This window comes from Paramacrobiotus metropolitanus, unplaced genomic scaffold, assembly GCF_019649055.1.
Source record: "Paramacrobiotus metropolitanus isolate TYO unplaced genomic scaffold, Prichtersi_v1.0 Parri_scaffold0000002, whole genome shotgun sequence".
Classification (NCBI taxonomy): domain Eukaryota; kingdom Metazoa; phylum Tardigrada; class Eutardigrada; order Parachela; family Macrobiotidae; genus Paramacrobiotus; species Paramacrobiotus metropolitanus.
In genome coordinates, this window is record NW_026570222.1 from 1,368,972 (window position 1) to 1,386,674 (window position 17,703).

General features: G+C 40.8%; 5 protein-coding genes across 8 annotated transcripts; 3 read left to right on the forward strand and 2 right to left on the reverse strand.

Moving 5' to 3' along the window:
- The first annotated feature begins 21 nt into the window (after positions 1–21).
- Positions 22–2,979, forward strand: LOC129584524 (procathepsin L-like). Its single transcript, XM_055476717.1, has 5 exons — positions 22–417; positions 531–989; positions 1,958–2,022; positions 2,094–2,262; positions 2,470–2,979. Exons 1-5 carry the CDS (start codon positions 282–284, stop codon positions 2,673–2,675), a joined length of 1,035 nt encoding a protein of 344 aa, XP_055332692.1. The 5' UTR covers positions 22–281; the 3' UTR covers positions 2,676–2,979.
- Positions 2,568–10,429, reverse strand: LOC129584515 (protein quaking-B-like). Its single transcript, XM_055476706.1, has 7 exons — positions 9,233–10,429; positions 8,103–8,233; positions 6,612–6,728; positions 6,301–6,444; positions 6,116–6,236; positions 5,702–6,010; positions 2,568–4,153 (listed from the first exon to the last, which is right to left on the reverse strand). The coding sequence occupies exons 1-7, from the start codon at positions 9,690–9,692 to the stop codon at positions 4,017–4,019; spliced, it is 1,419 nt and encodes a 472-aa protein (XP_055332681.1). The 5' UTR covers positions 9,693–10,429; the 3' UTR covers positions 2,568–4,016.
- LOC129584491 (anaphase-promoting complex subunit 7-like) lies at positions 9,907–15,459 on the forward strand. 4 transcript variants are annotated; one of them, XM_055476669.1, is made up of 6 exons: positions 10,318–11,304; positions 11,372–11,416; positions 12,294–12,545; positions 13,016–13,056; positions 13,130–13,382; positions 13,609–15,459. In XM_055476669.1, the coding sequence occupies exons 5-6, from the start codon at positions 13,167–13,169 to the stop codon at positions 15,148–15,150; spliced, it is 1,758 nt and encodes a 585-aa protein (XP_055332644.1). In that variant the 5' UTR covers positions 10,318–11,304; positions 11,372–11,416; positions 12,294–12,545; positions 13,016–13,056; positions 13,130–13,166; the 3' UTR covers positions 15,151–15,459. The 4 variants fall into 4 exon arrangements, with proteins under 4 accessions (XP_055332652.1, XP_055332644.1, XP_055332669.1 ...); XM_055476677.1 differs by lacking the exons at positions 10,318–11,304; positions 11,372–11,416 and adding an exon at positions 9,907–10,308; XM_055476694.1 differs by having other exon boundaries at positions 10,318–11,416; positions 13,016–13,051.
- Positions 10,637–12,742, reverse strand: LOC129584532 (uncharacterized). Its single transcript, XM_055476730.1, has 2 exons — positions 12,245–12,742; positions 10,637–11,239 (listed from the first exon to the last, which is right to left on the reverse strand). The coding sequence occupies exons 1-2, from the start codon at positions 12,536–12,538 to the stop codon at positions 11,036–11,038; spliced, it is 498 nt and encodes a 165-aa protein (XP_055332705.1). The 5' UTR covers positions 12,539–12,742; the 3' UTR covers positions 10,637–11,035.
- A 370-nt stretch (positions 15,460–15,829) lies between the features above and the next one.
- Positions 15,830–17,665, forward strand: LOC129584542 (novel acetylcholine receptor chaperone-like). The gene is made up of 3 exons (XM_055476742.1): positions 15,830–16,112; positions 16,205–16,340; positions 17,012–17,665. The coding sequence occupies exons 1-3, from the start codon at positions 16,002–16,004 to the stop codon at positions 17,224–17,226; spliced, it is 462 nt and encodes a 153-aa protein (XP_055332717.1). The 5' UTR covers positions 15,830–16,001; the 3' UTR covers positions 17,227–17,665.
- Positions 17,666–17,703: the final 38 nt, after the last annotated feature.

A 17,703-nucleotide genomic window follows, 5' to 3' on the forward strand; every position in this document is an offset into this window, starting at 1 on the left:
AAATATAAAGCACCAAGAGAGCAGACATATAATATGTCTGCTCTCGCACCAACAGTCTCCGCAGCGGCGCAGCGTATAAAGTGGTGTCACTTTCCATTTTCTATCTTGTTGCGGAGAAAAGCAGTAGCAAAGCGTCGTGAAGCTAACAGATTTCTGCGTTTTTTTTCACTTGTAACTCAGTAACTGTACTATTTTAATCAGACTTGTTCTATAATATCCGTCATTTCATTAGATTGTGCTATCTGACACTTCGTCAAAACTCAAAGGATCGTCTATTAAAAATGCAAGCGCTTCTGCTTTTCTCATTTGCCTGTTTGCATGCGCTTTCTTTATCAGCGCTTATTCGGGATGAATCCTCCAATCAAGTTACCGAAGACGGAATTCTTTTCGACTGGCATAAATTTAAATCCTTCCATGGTGCAGTAACTAATCTCTTCTGACTTGCGTGATAATAATAACGTCGTGTCACTCCAGTTATTGTAGTGTTAATTTAAGTTACAGTAATCAGTTAATTTATTCTGCTTGTGCAGTAAAGGAATACGATGGAGCAGAAGATCCCGTACGACGCAAAGTGTATCTCAGAAACAGCCAGAGAATTCTTCAGCACAATAAGGAATACGCGCAGGGTCTGCATTCGTACAAACTGGAAATGAACCATTACGGGGATATTGAACCACAGGAATTCCGGAAGATTATGAATGGCCTGAAGCGGAACTACAACGAAAGCAAATCCACCACGCACTCGCTCTTCTTGACGCCGTCCAATGTGCAGATCCCGGATACGGTTGACTGGCGACAGAAGGGCTACGTTACTCCTGTAAAAAATCAGGGTCAGTGTGGATCATGCTGGGCCTTCAGTTCTACGGGCGCGTTGGAGGGACAGCATTTTAAGAAATCGGGAAAGTTGGTATCACTGAGTGAGCAGCAGCTGGTCGACTGTTCTGGAAAGTACGGCAATGAAGGCTGCAATGGTGGATTGATGGACCAAGGTAAAATTTAATACAGTAGCTGTCGGCGTCGCTGACTAAGCAGTAAGTGTAAGCAGTGGTAAGAATTGTTGGAAATTAGTCGTATTCAAATTGCTGCAAGAAAGTGAATATTTTTAAAGGGAAAACTAAACCTGAATTGAAACAGATTTAAACTTCTACTTCCTACTAGGACACAGATAAGAAGGTTAGGACTTTCCATAATGTCGTGGTTAATTTCGTAGTTGGTTATGGCGTGTGGAAATCAGTTTGTTAGTTTAATAAAATAAATGTAATTTTTAAAAAAAAAGAAGTTTCTTTTGGGTAGAATTTTGGTTTTTTACGCTGACGCAAGGAATCCGTTCTGAAAACAAAAAGTGTAGCATAGATTGCTGTTTTTCGGTTTTGATTTATCTTCCTTGATGTCATCCGAAGTTCATCGTGTTAGATTTTTTTAACGCTCTCATACCGGAAATCGTTGGCTGATTTAGTCGATTAGTGGTGACTCTCGGTATTTGAAAACAAGCAGATGTGGAAGTTAAGTATCTGATTTCCTGTTGAATTCTTTAGTGGCTTGGACTTTGCTGTTAGTGCTGCCTGAGATTTTGGATGAGTGCAGTACAGTCTGTTTACTGAACTTTACTCACAAAAGCATGCATTGCATGCATTGCATTGCAATGGTCCGCTTCGCAATTTTTATGTACATGCCGTGACATGCGTTCATGTGTTCGATGACTGCCGAAACTGGCCCGAAAGCGAAGTTCAAGCTTGTAGCTCGCAAGTAATTATTTCGAACTTTTTCGTTCTGATTCTTTTAAAATCAGCTGACGAAGCGCTGTTTCTTTCGTTGCTGATGCACGCATACAATCATGTGGTCACATGTGTGACTTCGGTCTTTGTCAGAATCTTTTTAGCCAGTTTCGCGGTATGTGTAATTTCTCGAACCATTTGCGTGTGACGACGTCGGTATAAGTCTCGAATGCTTTTTTCAGCGTTCGATTACATCAAGGATAACAAAGGTTTGGACACGGAAACTTCATATCCTTACGAAGCAAAAGTAAGTCATTTTAGTGGAAAATGTTTTGTGACTGTATGGAAAAGAGCATACGTAATTTCGATGCGTTTCAGGATAAGAAATGCCGTTTCAAGAAGGATACCATTGGAGCAACAGATTCCGGTCACATGGATGTCACGCCGATTGGTGACGAAGGAAAGCTTAAAGAAGCTGTTGCTACTGTTGGTCCAATTAGTGTTGCAATTGATGCCAGCCACGAAACTTTCCAATTTTATTCAAAAGGTATAAAATAAAAGTGGAAGTACTTATTGTAATGGAATTTTATTGTTTTAATTTAAAGAATGACGAAGCCAGTAGGTAAGTTTTATTCATATAATGATTCATAAAAATAATGTTGCCGATCGGTTTGGTGTCTACCGTATTGCAGTTGTCTGCGGTATATTATTAGGGTCAAGAAACTTAAATTTGAACTTGATTACCATTTGTTAGGAGTGTATGATGAAAAGTCGTGCAGCTCGGAAGATCTGGACCACGGAGTGCTGGCCGTTGGCTACGGGACAGAGGATGGAAAGGATTACTGGTTGGTGAAGAACAGCTGGGGTGAGGAATGGGGAGATGATGGCTACATTAAGATGGTTCGCAACAAGAAAAACCAGTGCGGCATTGCCACAGCTGCCAGCTATCCTTTAGTATAATTTTCCTGCCAATCATGTTCCATTCCTTGCCTGATCATGACTATAATCTCACGTCTTTGGTGTGCCAGTTCGGATTTGTTATGTGATAATTTCTTCAGTTGCGCATCATCAGATTGACAGATGATTCTTTTCTTCTTGAATTCGGGAATATGTTAATGGTTAGATTCCCGTGCATTTAGCCTTCTTTTTGCGAAGGTGGCACAGTTTTCATGTTCCCATGTTTTGTCTTTTATGGTTTTTTAATCTTTTGCACAGTTTCATTCTTGTTTTAAAACGACGAACAACAAAAAAGATTTCACATCCATTTGGTGCATTACAGAGAATGTACACAGGTTTTGGAATAAGATCGGCATTCACAAACTGCTGTTAAGAGATACTGTAATACCGTACTTGATTTTTTTCGAACTATAACAGCGCAAAGCTTTTGTTCGTCTTCGTACATTATTTAATCGAAAGTGCTATGAGCCCTAAAATTTTGGGGCGCATAGAAGTGACTTTATTTAATTAATTTAAGGTTTGTGCTACCTTATGCCTTATGGTACGTAGCTCCACATTTACTTACTTTCCTGTTTCAAGAAAATGAAATTCTTTCTCGTATGCATACAATTTCATAAAATTTAATTTCGTAATTGCAAGGTTAATTTCGTACTTGCAAGTAGCGAACGGAATATTCGGAATAGCAAACTTGTATACTGAAGCTATAGTTAACTAACCAAACAAAATCGGAAGAATCGATTACTATACGAGTAAGTACAATACTGTGCTTCACAAGTTTTGAGTTAATTTTATTGATAAGTGTTCAGCAAGTAGTGTTGGCATAAGCCAGTATTCGATTATCGCTGCATCGCCGCTTCGGTACGAGTACTCATATTCCTCATCGATGTGCAAGCTATAACAAAGTGGTGACTATCTCCAAGCTGAGTTATTTTTAAAACGCAACGAAATAAGACGATTAACAATACTATAATATAAACGAGTAATAGAAACATCTTTTTTTGAAAACTGAGCTTTTGCCTCGGGTAAAACGTAGGCGGGTATTCTATTCTAGAGTCTGGGCTAAGAAAAATTGAGCAGTACTTCAAACCATTAAGCTGGCACAAATAGTTCAACAACAAGATAATGCACATCTCAACATCAACAACGTGCTCTTAACAGTATGCAAAAATTGAAAACGTTTTTGAGGCACCATAAAATCAACAGATCAGATCATGTCCCTGATTTCACCAACCTGGACGTGTTAAGCAGATGCCAAGAGTTAGTGATATCCAAGCCAAGAATGGATTTAAACTTCATATAAGAACATGTAAATACAAAGGGCACCACAGATTATTAGAAGCGCGGTCAAGTTGAAGAAGAGGAAGCAGAGGCAGAAACCGTGTTACCGGTTACAATAGGTGCACCAGCAATAGTCGCGGGGCGGGAATACGGGACTTGTTCCCTGTTCGTTCCCAAATGCCGTTTTTGTTTAATCACGCCACCTGTTAAACCCAGGGTTATTAAGTCCAAATGGTTAACGTCATCAACAGCGGAACAAGCTTAAAGGTTATCCCATAGTCATAATGAGGTTATCGCAAAATTAAGGCTTTTAAAAAATCAAGCAAATTATATATCAAGACTTGGTAACCTTCACCCCATTGCACAAGTTTTAGCCCACAACCAGTTTATTCCCACACCGTTCGAATTAGGTACGACCGTACCAATACTATTATTTAAATAAATTAATGGCGTTTGGAAAAATACATGCGGTCCAGAAGCTTTTAAAGTTAATAATGTAATACCGGTACATGATATACGTATTAAGTGATTAGTGGTGCCGTGACAGTTTTGCCAACCACTGACCGTAGCAGACTATAATTATAAGGTAATGTTGGAGTAATGAGGGCGTAAGGTACGTAGCAATATGAGTCGATAATATCACACAATTGTTTTCATAATTATCATAGTATTAGAGTGAATTATTAATTTTGGCACATTCTTTTTAGAGTAATTTTACTTGTTTCTAGACTTAATGTTTCTGCGGCGTCGTCAAAAACTTCCTCAATTAGCGTTCAGTGTACTGTAAATGAGTCTAAATATTATTAAACTTTCTGTTTCTCTGACCATGGTGAGTTTACTTAAATAACATTAAATAATCTCAAATATCGTACGGCTGGACTGCTGGAGTAAGACAACTGTATTGTAATCATAGGCTTTTCTACATTTTCAACCGTGACCTTCGTTATAACTACGAAATTACTGTCAGGTACTGGCCTTCCACCACCACTGCCCTTCCATCTACAGTACGGTATCCCCGTTCACATACCCTTTCACGCTCTCATAGCAAATGCCTTTCAAAATTAAATTTAATTCCAACTTTCGCAAATTTTTATTCCCCGCAAAACAATTTGTTACAAAATCATTGGGAATGACGTTAAGCAAAAAAATGGAATGCTTCCAGTACTGCATTCTGGTTCGGAAAGCTCTCAGACAGACAGTACATAAACGGGAAAAAGCGCACAAAACAAGACCGTGATAAATACAGTACAAAAAGGCAGCATGATCAGCACAACAGACAAAATACGCAAAAGCATCCACATTACAACAGATCACGCCATGGATGTACAACACAATCCGCATGCAAGGCAAACATTACGGCGTTCAAGGAACGATGTCCATGGTCTCGCAAAAAATGGAGTAACAAAATTAGCCGAACTTCGATGCAAAAAAACAAAGGTATGGCGAGAAAGCAAGCAGGAAATAACTACTGCGCCTGGAGCACAAAGTAAATGAATATGCGCAATAAAATTAATAAATGCAATTACGCTAATTCTTTCTGTCTCGACTAGAACAAAAAAGGAAACAGCTGCTGGATAATAAAGTTCTCTTCCCAAAAATTAAATAAGAAATTTCCTAGATAAGGCATAAAAATGAGTGAGAGAAATGCGTAAAAAATGTGCATTTGGGAAGAATGAAAAAGTAGTACTCTGTGCCGGGTGGGAAAGAAGATCACGGTAATGCAACGCAGTCTTAACGGGTAACAAACCCACCAACAGCTCCAAGCGACTCCAAGGTAGTATAATCACCATTCAACAAGGAAGCGGCCAGCGCTGGATTATAGGAGGCAGCCGCAGCGTATTCGTAGGGGTTGAGCAAGAGACCCGTGGCGTCCGGCACCGGCAGCGAAACGGGACTGGCGGAGGCGTGGTAATAGCGTGGAGAGGATCCCGAGGTGTTGCCCATGTGCTGATGCGTGGCCGGCAGCATCAACGGAGCACCAAGAGTCTGCTGTCGGGCAGCAGCCTGCACCATGGCCGCCTGGTTGGCCAACATGCGGGTAGCGTTATCCACGTAATACTCTGCTCAACAATATTACAGTATAATTGACAAATTACAGCAAGCGACTGAAGAACTTCGGCACATTAATGTAAAACGTAAAAGCAAATCAAATAGCTGGAACGTACGCGAAATAATAGGATTCATGCCATTGCTAATAGCGAAGGCCTTTGGACTTTCACGATAAGTGCCATTAATAATTGCCAGCTCCATAAGTTGCCGCTTTTTCAGCTCATCGTCAGCTTCGTTCTAGGAGAAGAGTAGCAACAATAAACATCCAATTAATCCAAAAGGTTTGCCGAAATCGACCTACCATTGGGACCAACAATTTGCGAACTTCATCGGCCGCCCGCTTCAGCTTGATGCGTCCTCGTTCCGGAGTATCTTCCACACTTATCAGCACATGAAGATTCTCGTCCAAATGCTCCCAGTTCGGCTTACCTCGGTTCTGAGCCTCCTGTAAATAATCGGGTTTTATTTTTTTATTATGTTCTAAAAACTGCAGGTGTATAATCTATTAACTACTAGAGTTGTCTGCTCAAGTAGTATCAAATTTATAGTAGCCGCAATACAGTTATCAGTGCTACTGTAAAAAGTGCGATAATGCCAACAGCGAATGCTCACCTTCTGCTTGTCACGCATCGATCCCTTGCCGCGAATCATGATCTTACACTGAGTTTCCTTCTCCAGCTGTTTTGCGGTCAGTCCACGAGGTCCCAAAATTCGCCCCACAAAGTTGAACTAACAGATTGCAAAAAGTAAGTTAGTGTCAATCAGTCAATGCGTACGTAGTTAACTACGAATCTCTAAGACCTATACACTACCAATATACTGTACTGTATGAACCACATAAACCAACACATGACCACATATGACCTTTGGCACAATAGTAGGTACAAGAAACAAAAATGGGCAGAGTGTGTTATAACTGCTACTTCCATAAATTTTTCTACATTGCAAAACTGGAATTGTCTCTTCTGCTGCAGTAAATTTCAGCCAGTTTAGGCTGACAAATACGACAGCACAGTTCTTAAGATAGAACCTAGTTCTTTCTGGTAAGGATGTAAAGGATCTTTGAAGCCGGTACTCCGTATGAAACCGTATTTATCTGTTCTTTGCTCGGGATCATTCGCTACGGTTCAGAAGCATTCACTAACCGAGATAGTCACTCTACCAGTACAGTTGACAAAGACCACATTCATACTTCCAATTAAAATACAGTGAAATTATTTAAAAGCATAACTTTCAGTTTAGAAAGAAAAATGAACCACATAAATCTGACCTTTTGGCACGACAGAAATTCAATTCTTAAGAGAGTCAACGTTATTAACAAACCCTGTGGTATCGTTTCCTCAGCAGGATCGGTAAATAATTTTTGCCGTTTTTGACATGATTTACTAAAGCAACTGCATGGTAATCTCAGATGGCACACAGAGCGCAGAGAGGAGTTAAAACGCACATCTTTAAATACCCCAAATGAAATCTGATGAGTGACATAATCTGTCGCTAGTGCGATTTAAGAGTTAACAGCCGTTTGTAACAAATCTTCCCTAAACTTTCCTTCTCAGAACGGTTATTTTCGAGTATACGGCTGCATCCTATAGACGCAGTAAATTCCATGCAGCAATAATCAATCTCTCAGTCAGCCAAACTAGTCCAGATGCAACACTTGCTCCAAGTGTCATTTGCTACTTATTCGTGAAAACACCGATGACCTAACGCATATTTTGAAAAAGCACGCGTAGAGAGTACAGGTCTACAGGATGCATGCACCAAGCGAACTAAACCAAAGACCGCTCGAATCAGTCGAATGTGACTCTTTGCGGCAACTAATTAACAGAAAACACTACTGACTGTCGGTACATGTATACAATAATGACGTTCAAAGTCGTCTGGACTCCGGATTTACACGTTTGCATTGCCTTTCTAACATTTAAATTTGAAATATCACAACAATTTAAAATCTGAAAAACAACAGCAAATCCAATTAATCCCAATATTCGCTTATGCGTTAATTAGAATTTGAAGGCGATATTTACAGCCTAACCTGTTTTAAAACGTTGCACAAAATAATACATATTCCGCATTAATGCTACCGGGTGGTATGACACTTACATCGGGATGCTCGTCGACGGGAATGAAAACCTTTTCTGTCTGGGTCATGGCAGGGCCTTCCTCCTCGGGCAGAACCAGCTCTTTCGGACCCTCTCCATCTTGGAACAAGCTGATTCGCACCTTACTGATCTCTGCAAGCAGCACAGGCACAAGATCAATATTTACTTGTTGTCGTTGGTTATGCTTCATGGTCAGTGACGGTTGTCGGCACAGCTACAGGTGCATATACTTGTATTCGGTCGCCAAATAAGCGACAGTTATAACTGTTTAATTATAATAACCATCAAACAAGTCATATTTAAATTTCTAAAAATCATGATTACAGGAAATTTTTCAATCACACTCGGCCAGTCAATAACTTTTTTTCGGCAGTCTGAATTTAAGGAAATTTATTCATTAACCGATAAATTACAGAAATGATACCAACTTCCTCATAAGGTGAGCAGCTGCATATGGCCCGCAGCCAAAACTGACTCATTGCACTTTAACCGCTAGCCGACGTAACGCATAACTGCACATCGCGAAAGAAGGCATGCCGATAAAATAACAGTAGTTAATCTAATGCGTTAAGCAATAACCACTTTTTTTAGCTAACGGGAGAAAAAAAGATGTTGTTACGCAGTACTAAGTCTGGGAAAAATTCAAACTACCGCGGCACGTGTCGAAATCAAAAGATGTACACTAACAGGCCGTGACCCTTCGGATAAACTGACCCGTACTTACAAAAAATAAACAGAAAGCGCACATTCACGGTTTCAACCGGAGACCTGGCTACATAATCAAAATTAAGTAAAGTAATGAAGTTACTACAATTCATCAAGGCAGCGAAAATTCACCATTATATTTTACTTTTACCAAAATAACAAAACCCAGTATTTTTTTATAAAGGAACTATAGTAGTATCATTCGGGGAAATGATTCTGGGAACCCTGAAATGTGGAAATAGGAAATTTCCTGACCAAAATGCTCGTGATGTGCAAATGAGCCGCAAAAAATATTTCATGTAAATTATAAAATACCGAACATTTGGTGATCATGAGGTCTTTATATTTTGGGAAAAAAAGGCTGCAGTAAAACTGGATAAGAATCCTTAATTTCTCTTCAGAAAAGCAAATGGGTGTGCCATTTACCTTCATCCAGCAAGCGTTCTACGTGCATGAAGGTGTCGCGCGGAAGGTTGGCCAGCTGTCGCTTATCCCGCAACAGTTGACCCAGGTGATCCGCCAGACTTCCGGGTGCGATTGACGTCTGCAGTACGCTGCTGTTCTGGCTGCCCACACCGCTGGAGATGGACGCGGAGGAATTCAGGGCATCGTTGGAGCTGTGGTGTGGCGAGGATTTGGGACTGATGGATGGAGAGCGCCCGGCGGATCGGTTCAGGTCGCTGACCGCCGAAGCGCCTGATGAATAACTGCTGCTGAGGAGCCCGTTGACGCTGGCTGTGCCGCCGGGCTGCAGATGAGCCTGCACGCGTTTTCCCATGTTAGCAATATAATTTCCGTTAGAAAGAATGCCGGAACCGGGACTGCTGTAGCCGGAGGAACTGTTGCTGGAGATGGACAGGTTCTGCAGGGAAGGATGATCGGTCATGGTTTAGCGAAGGTTTAACAAAAAAATAACTAACAGATTTTAAATTTAAATTGTCCAATTTAAAGTCTGCCAACAACTAACGACATTTGCTGCTGACACAAGCATGTGAAAGCACAACAATAAGTCAAGTTCAAAGGTCACTAGTGTCCATTAGAACATATTAAAGGACCAGCAAACAGCGCACGCAGGGGCTAACAAGCTGCATTAGCTAATCAGTTGTGTTAGTTGGTGATAATAATCGGCTAGCGAAGGGAAAGAAACGTTACCGTCTCAACCATGCAGTCTCCGTGGCTTCTTAACACTAATAACAAACTACCACTGCCATCGGCCATTTGGCTGCTGCTTTCGGCTCATGTTTATGCATGAATTCCGCATGTGCAGTACGAACTGTTAAGGGATGGATGCGCTCGTACAGCTGATAGAATCGTATTGTACAATATGACAGCATGAAGATCCGGCAAAACCGCAACTCCATTCGGTTCGCTAGCGAAACTTGAAGGCCTGGACGAAGAAGAGCAAATTCTCCACATGCGCAGCCAATCTGATCCATTCATCAGACACCAGGATGCCTATCAGATTACGATCTCCGTATCCGTTTCTGTACGCGACAGTACAAGTAAGTATGTTATAGGAGTTCTGCAGTATAATACAGTAGCGGATCATCGTATTCTGACGCCGGTACTTCTTGCCGGAGTAATGACACGGAATGTCGAAAACAGTTGCAGACTTTCATGTTGCAGTCACCAGCGATTCGTATCGCTTTCTTCTGGTAGCCCGGCATACGTTCAAATAACCCTAGCGCATAAAGTTGGTAGTAACATAGTAGTAAGTAACATTTCTTAAATTTACCATTTGAGTCGGTGCAAAACTAGAATGATGCATATGAAGTACGTGCGCGGATTCACCAGAATAGCCTGGGGCCACGCAATGAGAACGGCACTGTTATCGAGTATTAAATGTTAAATCAGAGAGAAAGATATCTTTCTCTCTGGTTAAATCATATAGCACTGACTTACAATTGTTAGAAAAAGTGAATTACCATCAGTACGGGTAGTGGATGTCATTCAATGTATCTATACGGACCGAGAGCTAACAATAACGGCTTCTAATTTGATAACAATCATGTTTTTAATTCGATTTTCTACTTTCCATAAATGTAAAATCAATATGCAGCTGCAATAAACTGAATACTTTTAACTGCCGAAGTCATTTGTCCAAGTTCCAAGATTAATGAAATATCAAGTTGTGCTTGTGCTGTAACAAAGGCCGGCTAGCTGGAACAAAAGGCCAAAACAAGCACCCGAAAGGATGCTATCAACTGATAAGGTCAACTTTATTGGTAGTTAAGGGTACAAAATACAGTTAACTTCTTGAAGAAACATCCTTTCAGCGTCGATGATTCGTTTTATATATGCATCCTGCTTAAGCAGTTCATCCCGCAATTCTTCGTATTCTTTCCATAAATCACTGTCAACTTTGCTTTTGAACATGTCTTCAATGTTTTGCGGGGTGTCTTCCTCCTCATTTCCACGGATGCATACCAGCTCCTGAAAGCAGCAGATCTGAATCTGATTGCCGAATTGAAAGCAGACCTGGGATTTATTCGCAGCCTGTAAGGATGACTGGCACTGCCACTGGTCAGAACATGTTACAGTATAACGGCATTCTGTACCCTACAGTTCTCACGCGAACATGGCTCACTTCATATAGAAATACTTGCAATAGTAAGTATATGAACTATTATGATTACAGTATTGTAAAACTGCTTTATTGTAAAACTTAGTAAATTATTTATGCACGCTTTTACAATGAGTTCTTGTAATGCTATCGAAGTAATAAAAAAGGAAAAATGCATACGCGAAGACAATACGGCACTGTAGTACTTCATGAATCATGAGTCATAAAATTCGATCATTAAAAAAAGAACAAAAAAATCTAAAGCATATAAATTCTGTTCTACTTATTACCCACTAGTCATACTATGTAGGTAGCACAAAATGTAGAAATTAAGAATGTACTAAAAGCATGTCCGCAAACAAATTTTACCCAGAATACAGAAAATCAAAAATACTTTTCGCAAACAAAACCAAATTTAGCACATACTTGTACTCTAACTGACAGTACATACCGTACCTTTTCGGAGTTTTCTATAGAGGAGTACGGAGTACCTCTACAGAAAACTGAAAATATCTATAATTACAAATTATTCATAATTTAAATTTTCAATGCAGTAGACTGACAATGAGTAGATTTCGATTTTGGGTACATTTTCCATACAGAGCAATTCGTACGCAACTTACTGTACATACGCTGTAGTCTGTAGAATATAAAATAATAAACCTGAAGTGCAATTACTTACTAAGAAATTTGGGAAGTACTTAATCCCACAAGTTTAACTGTTAATAGTGTTAATTATTTAATAGAGTTTAACAGTTTGAACTTTAAACGCTAAAACTAACAATAAAACTGCAGTTTGTACAGATACATCTAACAATCCGTTTTACTTAATCGCAAAGTCGTTTTTTTAACAACTTAAAGATTGACTACGATACTTCGATTGGTACGTTCTCCGGAATAAGTGTATTTAAAACTTCTTCCAAGATCCGCAAGCGGCGGAATGATTCCGAAATTCCTTTAAGCCATTCGGGAACTGGATTCATCCGAGCCGTAAGGGTAGCCAGCTGCGCTTTATCTACTGGGAATGCAGTTATCCTTCCAGTCCCAAATATTTCCGAAATGCCTTTCATGATTGATGATAACCATTCTTCACCGCTGGTAATCACTTCGAGAACATTCACTTGTGCAACATCCACGTTGGGATTATTTGTACTGGTGCTGGCTTCCATCGTTAGAGTACGTCTTCCTACACACGAGCTCAGTTGGCAACCCTCTGTACGCAAATACTTGCAATATGTCCGGTAGAAAGAAGTGAGAATATATTACGGCAAATTAATCAAGTTTTCGTACGCCGTTTTAAATTTTGGAAGATATATTTAAATTTATGATTTACAAAAAAAAATATTGTTGCATTCCTGCATTTTCCTTTCTCTTTTGACTTTTGAGTCTGTGACAACACTCATGGTCGGACCCGGCTGTCTTATGTTCCACAATCCGCATGAGGCAGTTACGTTATGCTTTATATCAATAATTCGGAGTTGTGCTCACCATCAGTTGTCGGTCGGTTTGTTTTCCACGCTTTTTTTCGCGAGCTGACAATAATTTTGATGTTTCCCGCTTTCGTAAAGACCTGAGCATCCATATTAATGGTTAATAAAAACTTAAAATTCTCAATAGCTCGTTCACCCGAATCTTTTTGTTTGCAGGGAATCTATGATTTATTGGAATTTTTAATCTGAGAGGTGCCGTAAGTAATACAACGCTTGCAAAAAATCAAATTGTTGATTGTTGAATGCTGATCCTTCTACTGACTTTCACAGGAAGCAAACTCAGCGAAGTTACCAAAACTTCACCGTGATGACTACGACAGCAAATAATTGCGGGACAGTAACGCTGTACCAACAGTTTAAAACACTTCATGAAGAAGAGCTATTTGATTCGCTGGTTGATCTCGGAGATTTCCTTCTAACGTCTGACTGCCGTCCTCGAAATCCCCAAGCACAACGCGATTTATTTCGTGGTCCCCGTGAAGAATTTCGCAGTATCGTCTTGTATGCTCATGCGTTACTTCAGGTACAACAACGAACAACTAAATACTGTTAATACTCGTACAGCTAACAAATTTATCACAAGTGTATTAACATATCCGTTAGACATTTGTGGACTCCCAGGATTTCATGTTTTCTCTAATTTTAATTATTCTTTGCAGTTTTTTGCTAGTATGTAGTATGTAAGCACGAGTAGAATACTACTTATTTAATTGACCTGACCGCGTTATTGGACCTGGACTTTGTTACAGGAGCATCGATACCGTCAGGCTATCGATGTTTACGGGCGCGCTTGTGCCATGTTGTATCACACGCACCCGCCTCCGGGCTCGGCTGGAAAACTTGGCGGCCGATCACTCAGCGGGCCAAGAGTGGAAACCCCCGCTGGCACTACGGGGTTTGAGCGGATTTTTACTGAGGACGATATCAAGTATCGCTTGGCTCAAGCGTACGTCTTTGTGGATGATCCTGATGAGGCGCTTTCTGTGCTGGACACGATCCCTCCCGCCAACCGTTCGGCCAAAGTCAATGTTATGATGGTCAAGTTAAATCCCGCCCGGCAGGCTTACGCTCTGGACAAAATGAAGCAAGTCGTGCGGCAGGCTCCCATGGCTTTGCGCGTGCTGAAGATGTGGTTTGCCTGTAGTGGGAAGATGGTAGAACTTAATGCTAACTTGGGAAAGAACGTTGCAGAAGAGAAAGTCGCACAGCTTCTGAACAAATTGGTGCACTGTCATGCATACATTGCCACGGGGAATTATTACTATGCCTATCAGGCAGCGTGCGCTCTTTTGGAAGAGCCCATTCTGTCCCATAATCCAATTCTGATGACTATCCAGGCAAAATGCCAGAATTCGTTAGGCAATCAGGAGCAAGCGGGAAAAATTCTCAGCAGTATTGACCACACACATGCGAACTTTTTTCAGGATATGGACGAATATGCAGCCGTGTTGTATGATCAGAACGATGTCTCTGGTTTGCAGAAGCTATCAGAGCGATTGGTTAAGTGTGCCAATCTGTCTCCTGAAGCATGGACGTGCAAAGGGTACACGGCTTTAGCACGGAAAGATTTCGCCTCAGCGGTGCGGTATGCAGAGCATGCGACGAATCTCGACGACACGCACTATCGGGCTCACGTTCTGCGGGGCCTGGTGTACTATAAGAAGGAGGACTTCTTTGCGGCTCAGCGATCCTTTCAACGGGCTTTTGATCTGTCGCCTACCTGTCTGGATGCTCATAAGTATCGCATAGAAATTTACCAGAAAAAGTACGGTGAAAAGGAATCGATAACTGCTGCCGCCGATATGTACCGACTCTGCAAGAAAAATCCGCGATGTGTGCAGATTTATGCAGAATGCTACATAAATTTTGGATATCGCCTGCGCGAAGTCGCTACAACATTAGAGAAGCATTTAAAATCTTACCCCCGTGATCGGAAGTCGGCACTGTTATTGGCCAGTGCATACGAAAAATTAAAAGTACCAGATCGTTCAGTGGAAGTGTTGAAAAAACAGATGATGTATGGCAGCAGTAAAGAGATCCATCAGTTTTTGGCCCGCTTATATAACAGCCTGAATAATGACGAGAAGGAGCAGGAGCATACGAATTTGGCGGATACGTTCCCGGTGGCCGGGCTGGATCCGCGGGCGGACAGTCCGATGCCGGGGCCGTCCAATGGCTTCCGTAGCAGCTCGCCAGGATCACCGCGACTGCCTTCGCCTAATGAGGATGATGGTCCAAACGAAGATTCCGAAGCGGAAGAGGAAGACGACGAAGAATCTTTTATGGAATAGTTAAGGAAGTTCATTTTGCGAATAAATGGAATTTGTTGGGTTGCGAGCGTTTTTTATTTGATTATTCGTTCACAGTCACCTTTATTTAAACAAAAGTTTACACTACGGATATTGTACCGTAAATGACTAAAAGTTAAGAAATAGTGGGAAAAATTTTTTCGGATGTGGATTTGCAGTCTTAGAGAAAAACAAGAAGCCAGTTAATGATAAAAAGAAAAAAAAAACAGTTAAAACAAAAAAGGAACAAAAATCTAAAGAAAAACAAGAAAAGCCGGCTATTTGTACTGGTAATAATTGGTAATAAAGGGGGAAAAATTTAGAAATAATTGGAACTGAATAAAAACAAGCGGATAATTGGAACGAATCTGTACAACATTGGATAGCACAACAGTACTTACTTGTTAATTACTTCAGTAATACATAATATGAGTAAGTACGTAGAGAAATTACTGGAGAACTCGCAGACATAATCGTTTTGTCTCTTTGTGTTACTTCCGGGTGGAACGTTTCCGGTTGAGCGGACCGCCTTTTGTGGCAGTTACATGGAGCCAGGGCACGTACTGAGGTCCCCCTGGCCTAGGGCGACGCGCATTTATTCTCCCTTTAGCCATAAGTGCCGTTGCCACGTTTCCCATTCTACTGTCGCATGAATCATTCACATTTTGTAAATGTGGCCAAAAACAGAAATTCGGAAATTTTTTTACAGTTCCATTTTACCGTCATATTTTCAGTTTCATAGATTAAACCCGGGATCCGAGTGATTTACACAATCTTTACCCGAATACTATTTCAACTTTGAGTTAACAGAGCAGCGGTATTCATAGTTAGAGCGCCTTTGTGCCTGATCAGAAATGGCTCAGATGGTTTTGACGGCGCTGTCAATTTCTCTTGGTATCTTCTTCTGTTTCGTGGGAACCCTGAAACTGACGCAAGTTGTCAGCTATGAGATGCATAAAGATCTGGTGAGTTCTTTCTTTCATATCAGTTGAATATGGTTTGAAATCTGTTCTGGTAAGCGGCGGTGTTTATCTCTCTTACTATCCACCTGATGTAGAAAAAGAACTTCGCTGCTCAGGCCAAAGTGTTCCCGGTCCTGTCTCAGCTTGGCGTGAAAGTGTCACCCAAAGTATATCGAGAAGCTGTTGGCTGGACCGAAGTTGTTTGTGGACTTGCATTACTGCTAATGCCAGGTGAGGGACCAGATTATTGAAAGTCATTCTCAGCTGATACTTGCGCGCTTTAAAAATAAATAATTATATGATAGAAGCGAATCTTAAATTGTCATTGAAATAAACTCAATTGTTATTAAATATTTATTTATGATAATACCACTTTTGCTCCGTATTCTGATGGTTTCTAGTGTATGGGTCGTTTGCTTCTAACCACAATAGGAGTTACAATCACAAGCTAAGAAATTAAAAGACAGGTTGAAGAAAATTTGATAGGCGCAAAATGGCTGCAGTTCTTTGCCAGATTCTGTATTATCGTGATTTTTCGGTTGTTTAAGTTAAACTTTGAGGTATTACTGTCTCAGTAAAGAGTAAAGGCTTGATTTGGATTTTGGATATACAGTAAACGGTATGGAAGAATGCATTGTAATTGCTCGGGAAGGACAGGAATGTGATTGCTTTATATGATGGTTTGCCTTGTTAGCTTACGCAGCATAAGCTAACAAGTTATACTTGAATAACTAGAAGTTAGGTATAGGTATATGCTAACTAGAATAGCTAATATTAAAGCTGTTGTTCCGTAAGCTGAGGACAGAACTGTAATGATAGAACTATTTCTCTTAGTGGTTATATACAAATGCACTGGTAAACGTTTCTTGACAGTTGGTAAAAGTCCCGTGTGTTTAATGCAGGAGCTATGAAGCAGATTGCCAATGTCATCCTTTTCCTGGTGGTGTCATTGGCAATTTATTCCCATTGGAAAATAAATGACCGGCTAGATCGAATCGCACCGGCAATCGTCTTCGCGCTGATGCTGGTTTGCCGTTTCGTTATCAATGCTCAACTGGCAAGGCGGAAGAACAGTGCAGCTTCCGGGGAAAACCACGTGGAGCGCAAAGTAGACTGAATCTGAGGACAGTTCCTCTGATTTCCCTTTATCCATATCGTCATCATCGGACAAATGCCCCTTGTGATGCTTTACCCCATTATGGCACCTCTTTTGTTGATAAGGAATCTCACGTGAAGTACCTCTGTCGGGGCATGGCAACCGGAATCTACTCCGGCGCACAGTGTCCCCGAAGCGAATGACCTCTGTGGTTGAGACGCGATTCTGGTTTTTATTTGTTTTGTTCGCGGTCATTTGTGTTTTTATTTTGTTTGAATCCTTCCGTTGAGTATGTTTTTGCACAGAATCTCCAAGTGTCGTGTAGAAGAATGAAGCATGCATGTCACGAAGTTTTTCACCGTTGTTTGTGCGCTATTTTGATTGGATGATCCGAAATCTTCCAAGATGTTATGAATTTTCAGTTTTTTGTGGGACTCTGGCGGTAAAATTTTTTGAGTAATTGTGGCTTCTGTAATACTTCCGTCGCGCATCACCTTC

Coding starts and splice junctions, on each gene's coding strand:
- LOC129584491 (XM_055476677.1), top strand. CDS start 13,167: ATGACTACGACAGCAAATAATTGCGGGACAGTAACGCTGTACCAACAG. Junction 13,383..13,608: donor ATGCTCATGCGTTACTTCAG/GTACAACAACGA, acceptor ACTTTGTTACAG/GAGCATCGATACCGTCAGGC.
- LOC129584542 (XM_055476742.1), top strand. CDS start 16,002: ATGGCTCAGATGGTTTTGACGGCGCTGTCAATTTCTCTTGGTATCTTC. Junction 16,113..16,204: donor ATGAGATGCATAAAGATCTG/GTGAGTTCTTTC, acceptor CACCTGATGTAG/AAAAAGAACTTCGCTGCTCA. Junction 16,341..17,011: donor TGCATTACTGCTAATGCCAG/GTGAGGGACCAG, acceptor TGTTTAATGCAG/GAGCTATGAAGCAGATTGCC.
- LOC129584524 (XM_055476717.1), top strand. CDS start 282: ATGCAAGCGCTTCTGCTTTTCTCATTTGCCTGTTTGCATGCGCTTTCT. Junction 418..530: donor TAAATTTAAATCCTTCCATG/GTGCAGTAACTA, acceptor CTGCTTGTGCAG/TAAAGGAATACGATGGAGCA. Junction 990..1,957: donor TGGTGGATTGATGGACCAAG/GTAAAATTTAAT, acceptor TGCTTTTTTCAG/CGTTCGATTACATCAAGGAT.
- LOC129584515 (XM_055476706.1), bottom strand. CDS start 9,692: ATGACCGATCATCCTTCCCTGCAGAACCTGTCCATCTCCAGCAACAGT. Junction 6,445..6,611: donor CGATGCGTGACAAGCAGAAG/GTGAGCATTCGC, acceptor GATTATTTACAG/GAGGCTCAGAACCGAGGTAA. Junction 4,154..5,701: donor GGAGTCGCTTGGAGCTGTTG/GTGGGTTTGTTA, acceptor TGGGTTTAACAG/GTGGCGTGATTAAACAAAAA.
- LOC129584532 (XM_055476730.1), bottom strand. CDS start 12,538: ATGGAAGCCAGCACCAGTACAAATAATCCCAACGTGGATGTTGCACAA. Junction 11,240..12,244: donor CGGAGAACGTACCAATCGAA/GTATCGTAGTCA, acceptor TGCTGCTTTCAG/GAGCTGGTATGCATCCGTGG.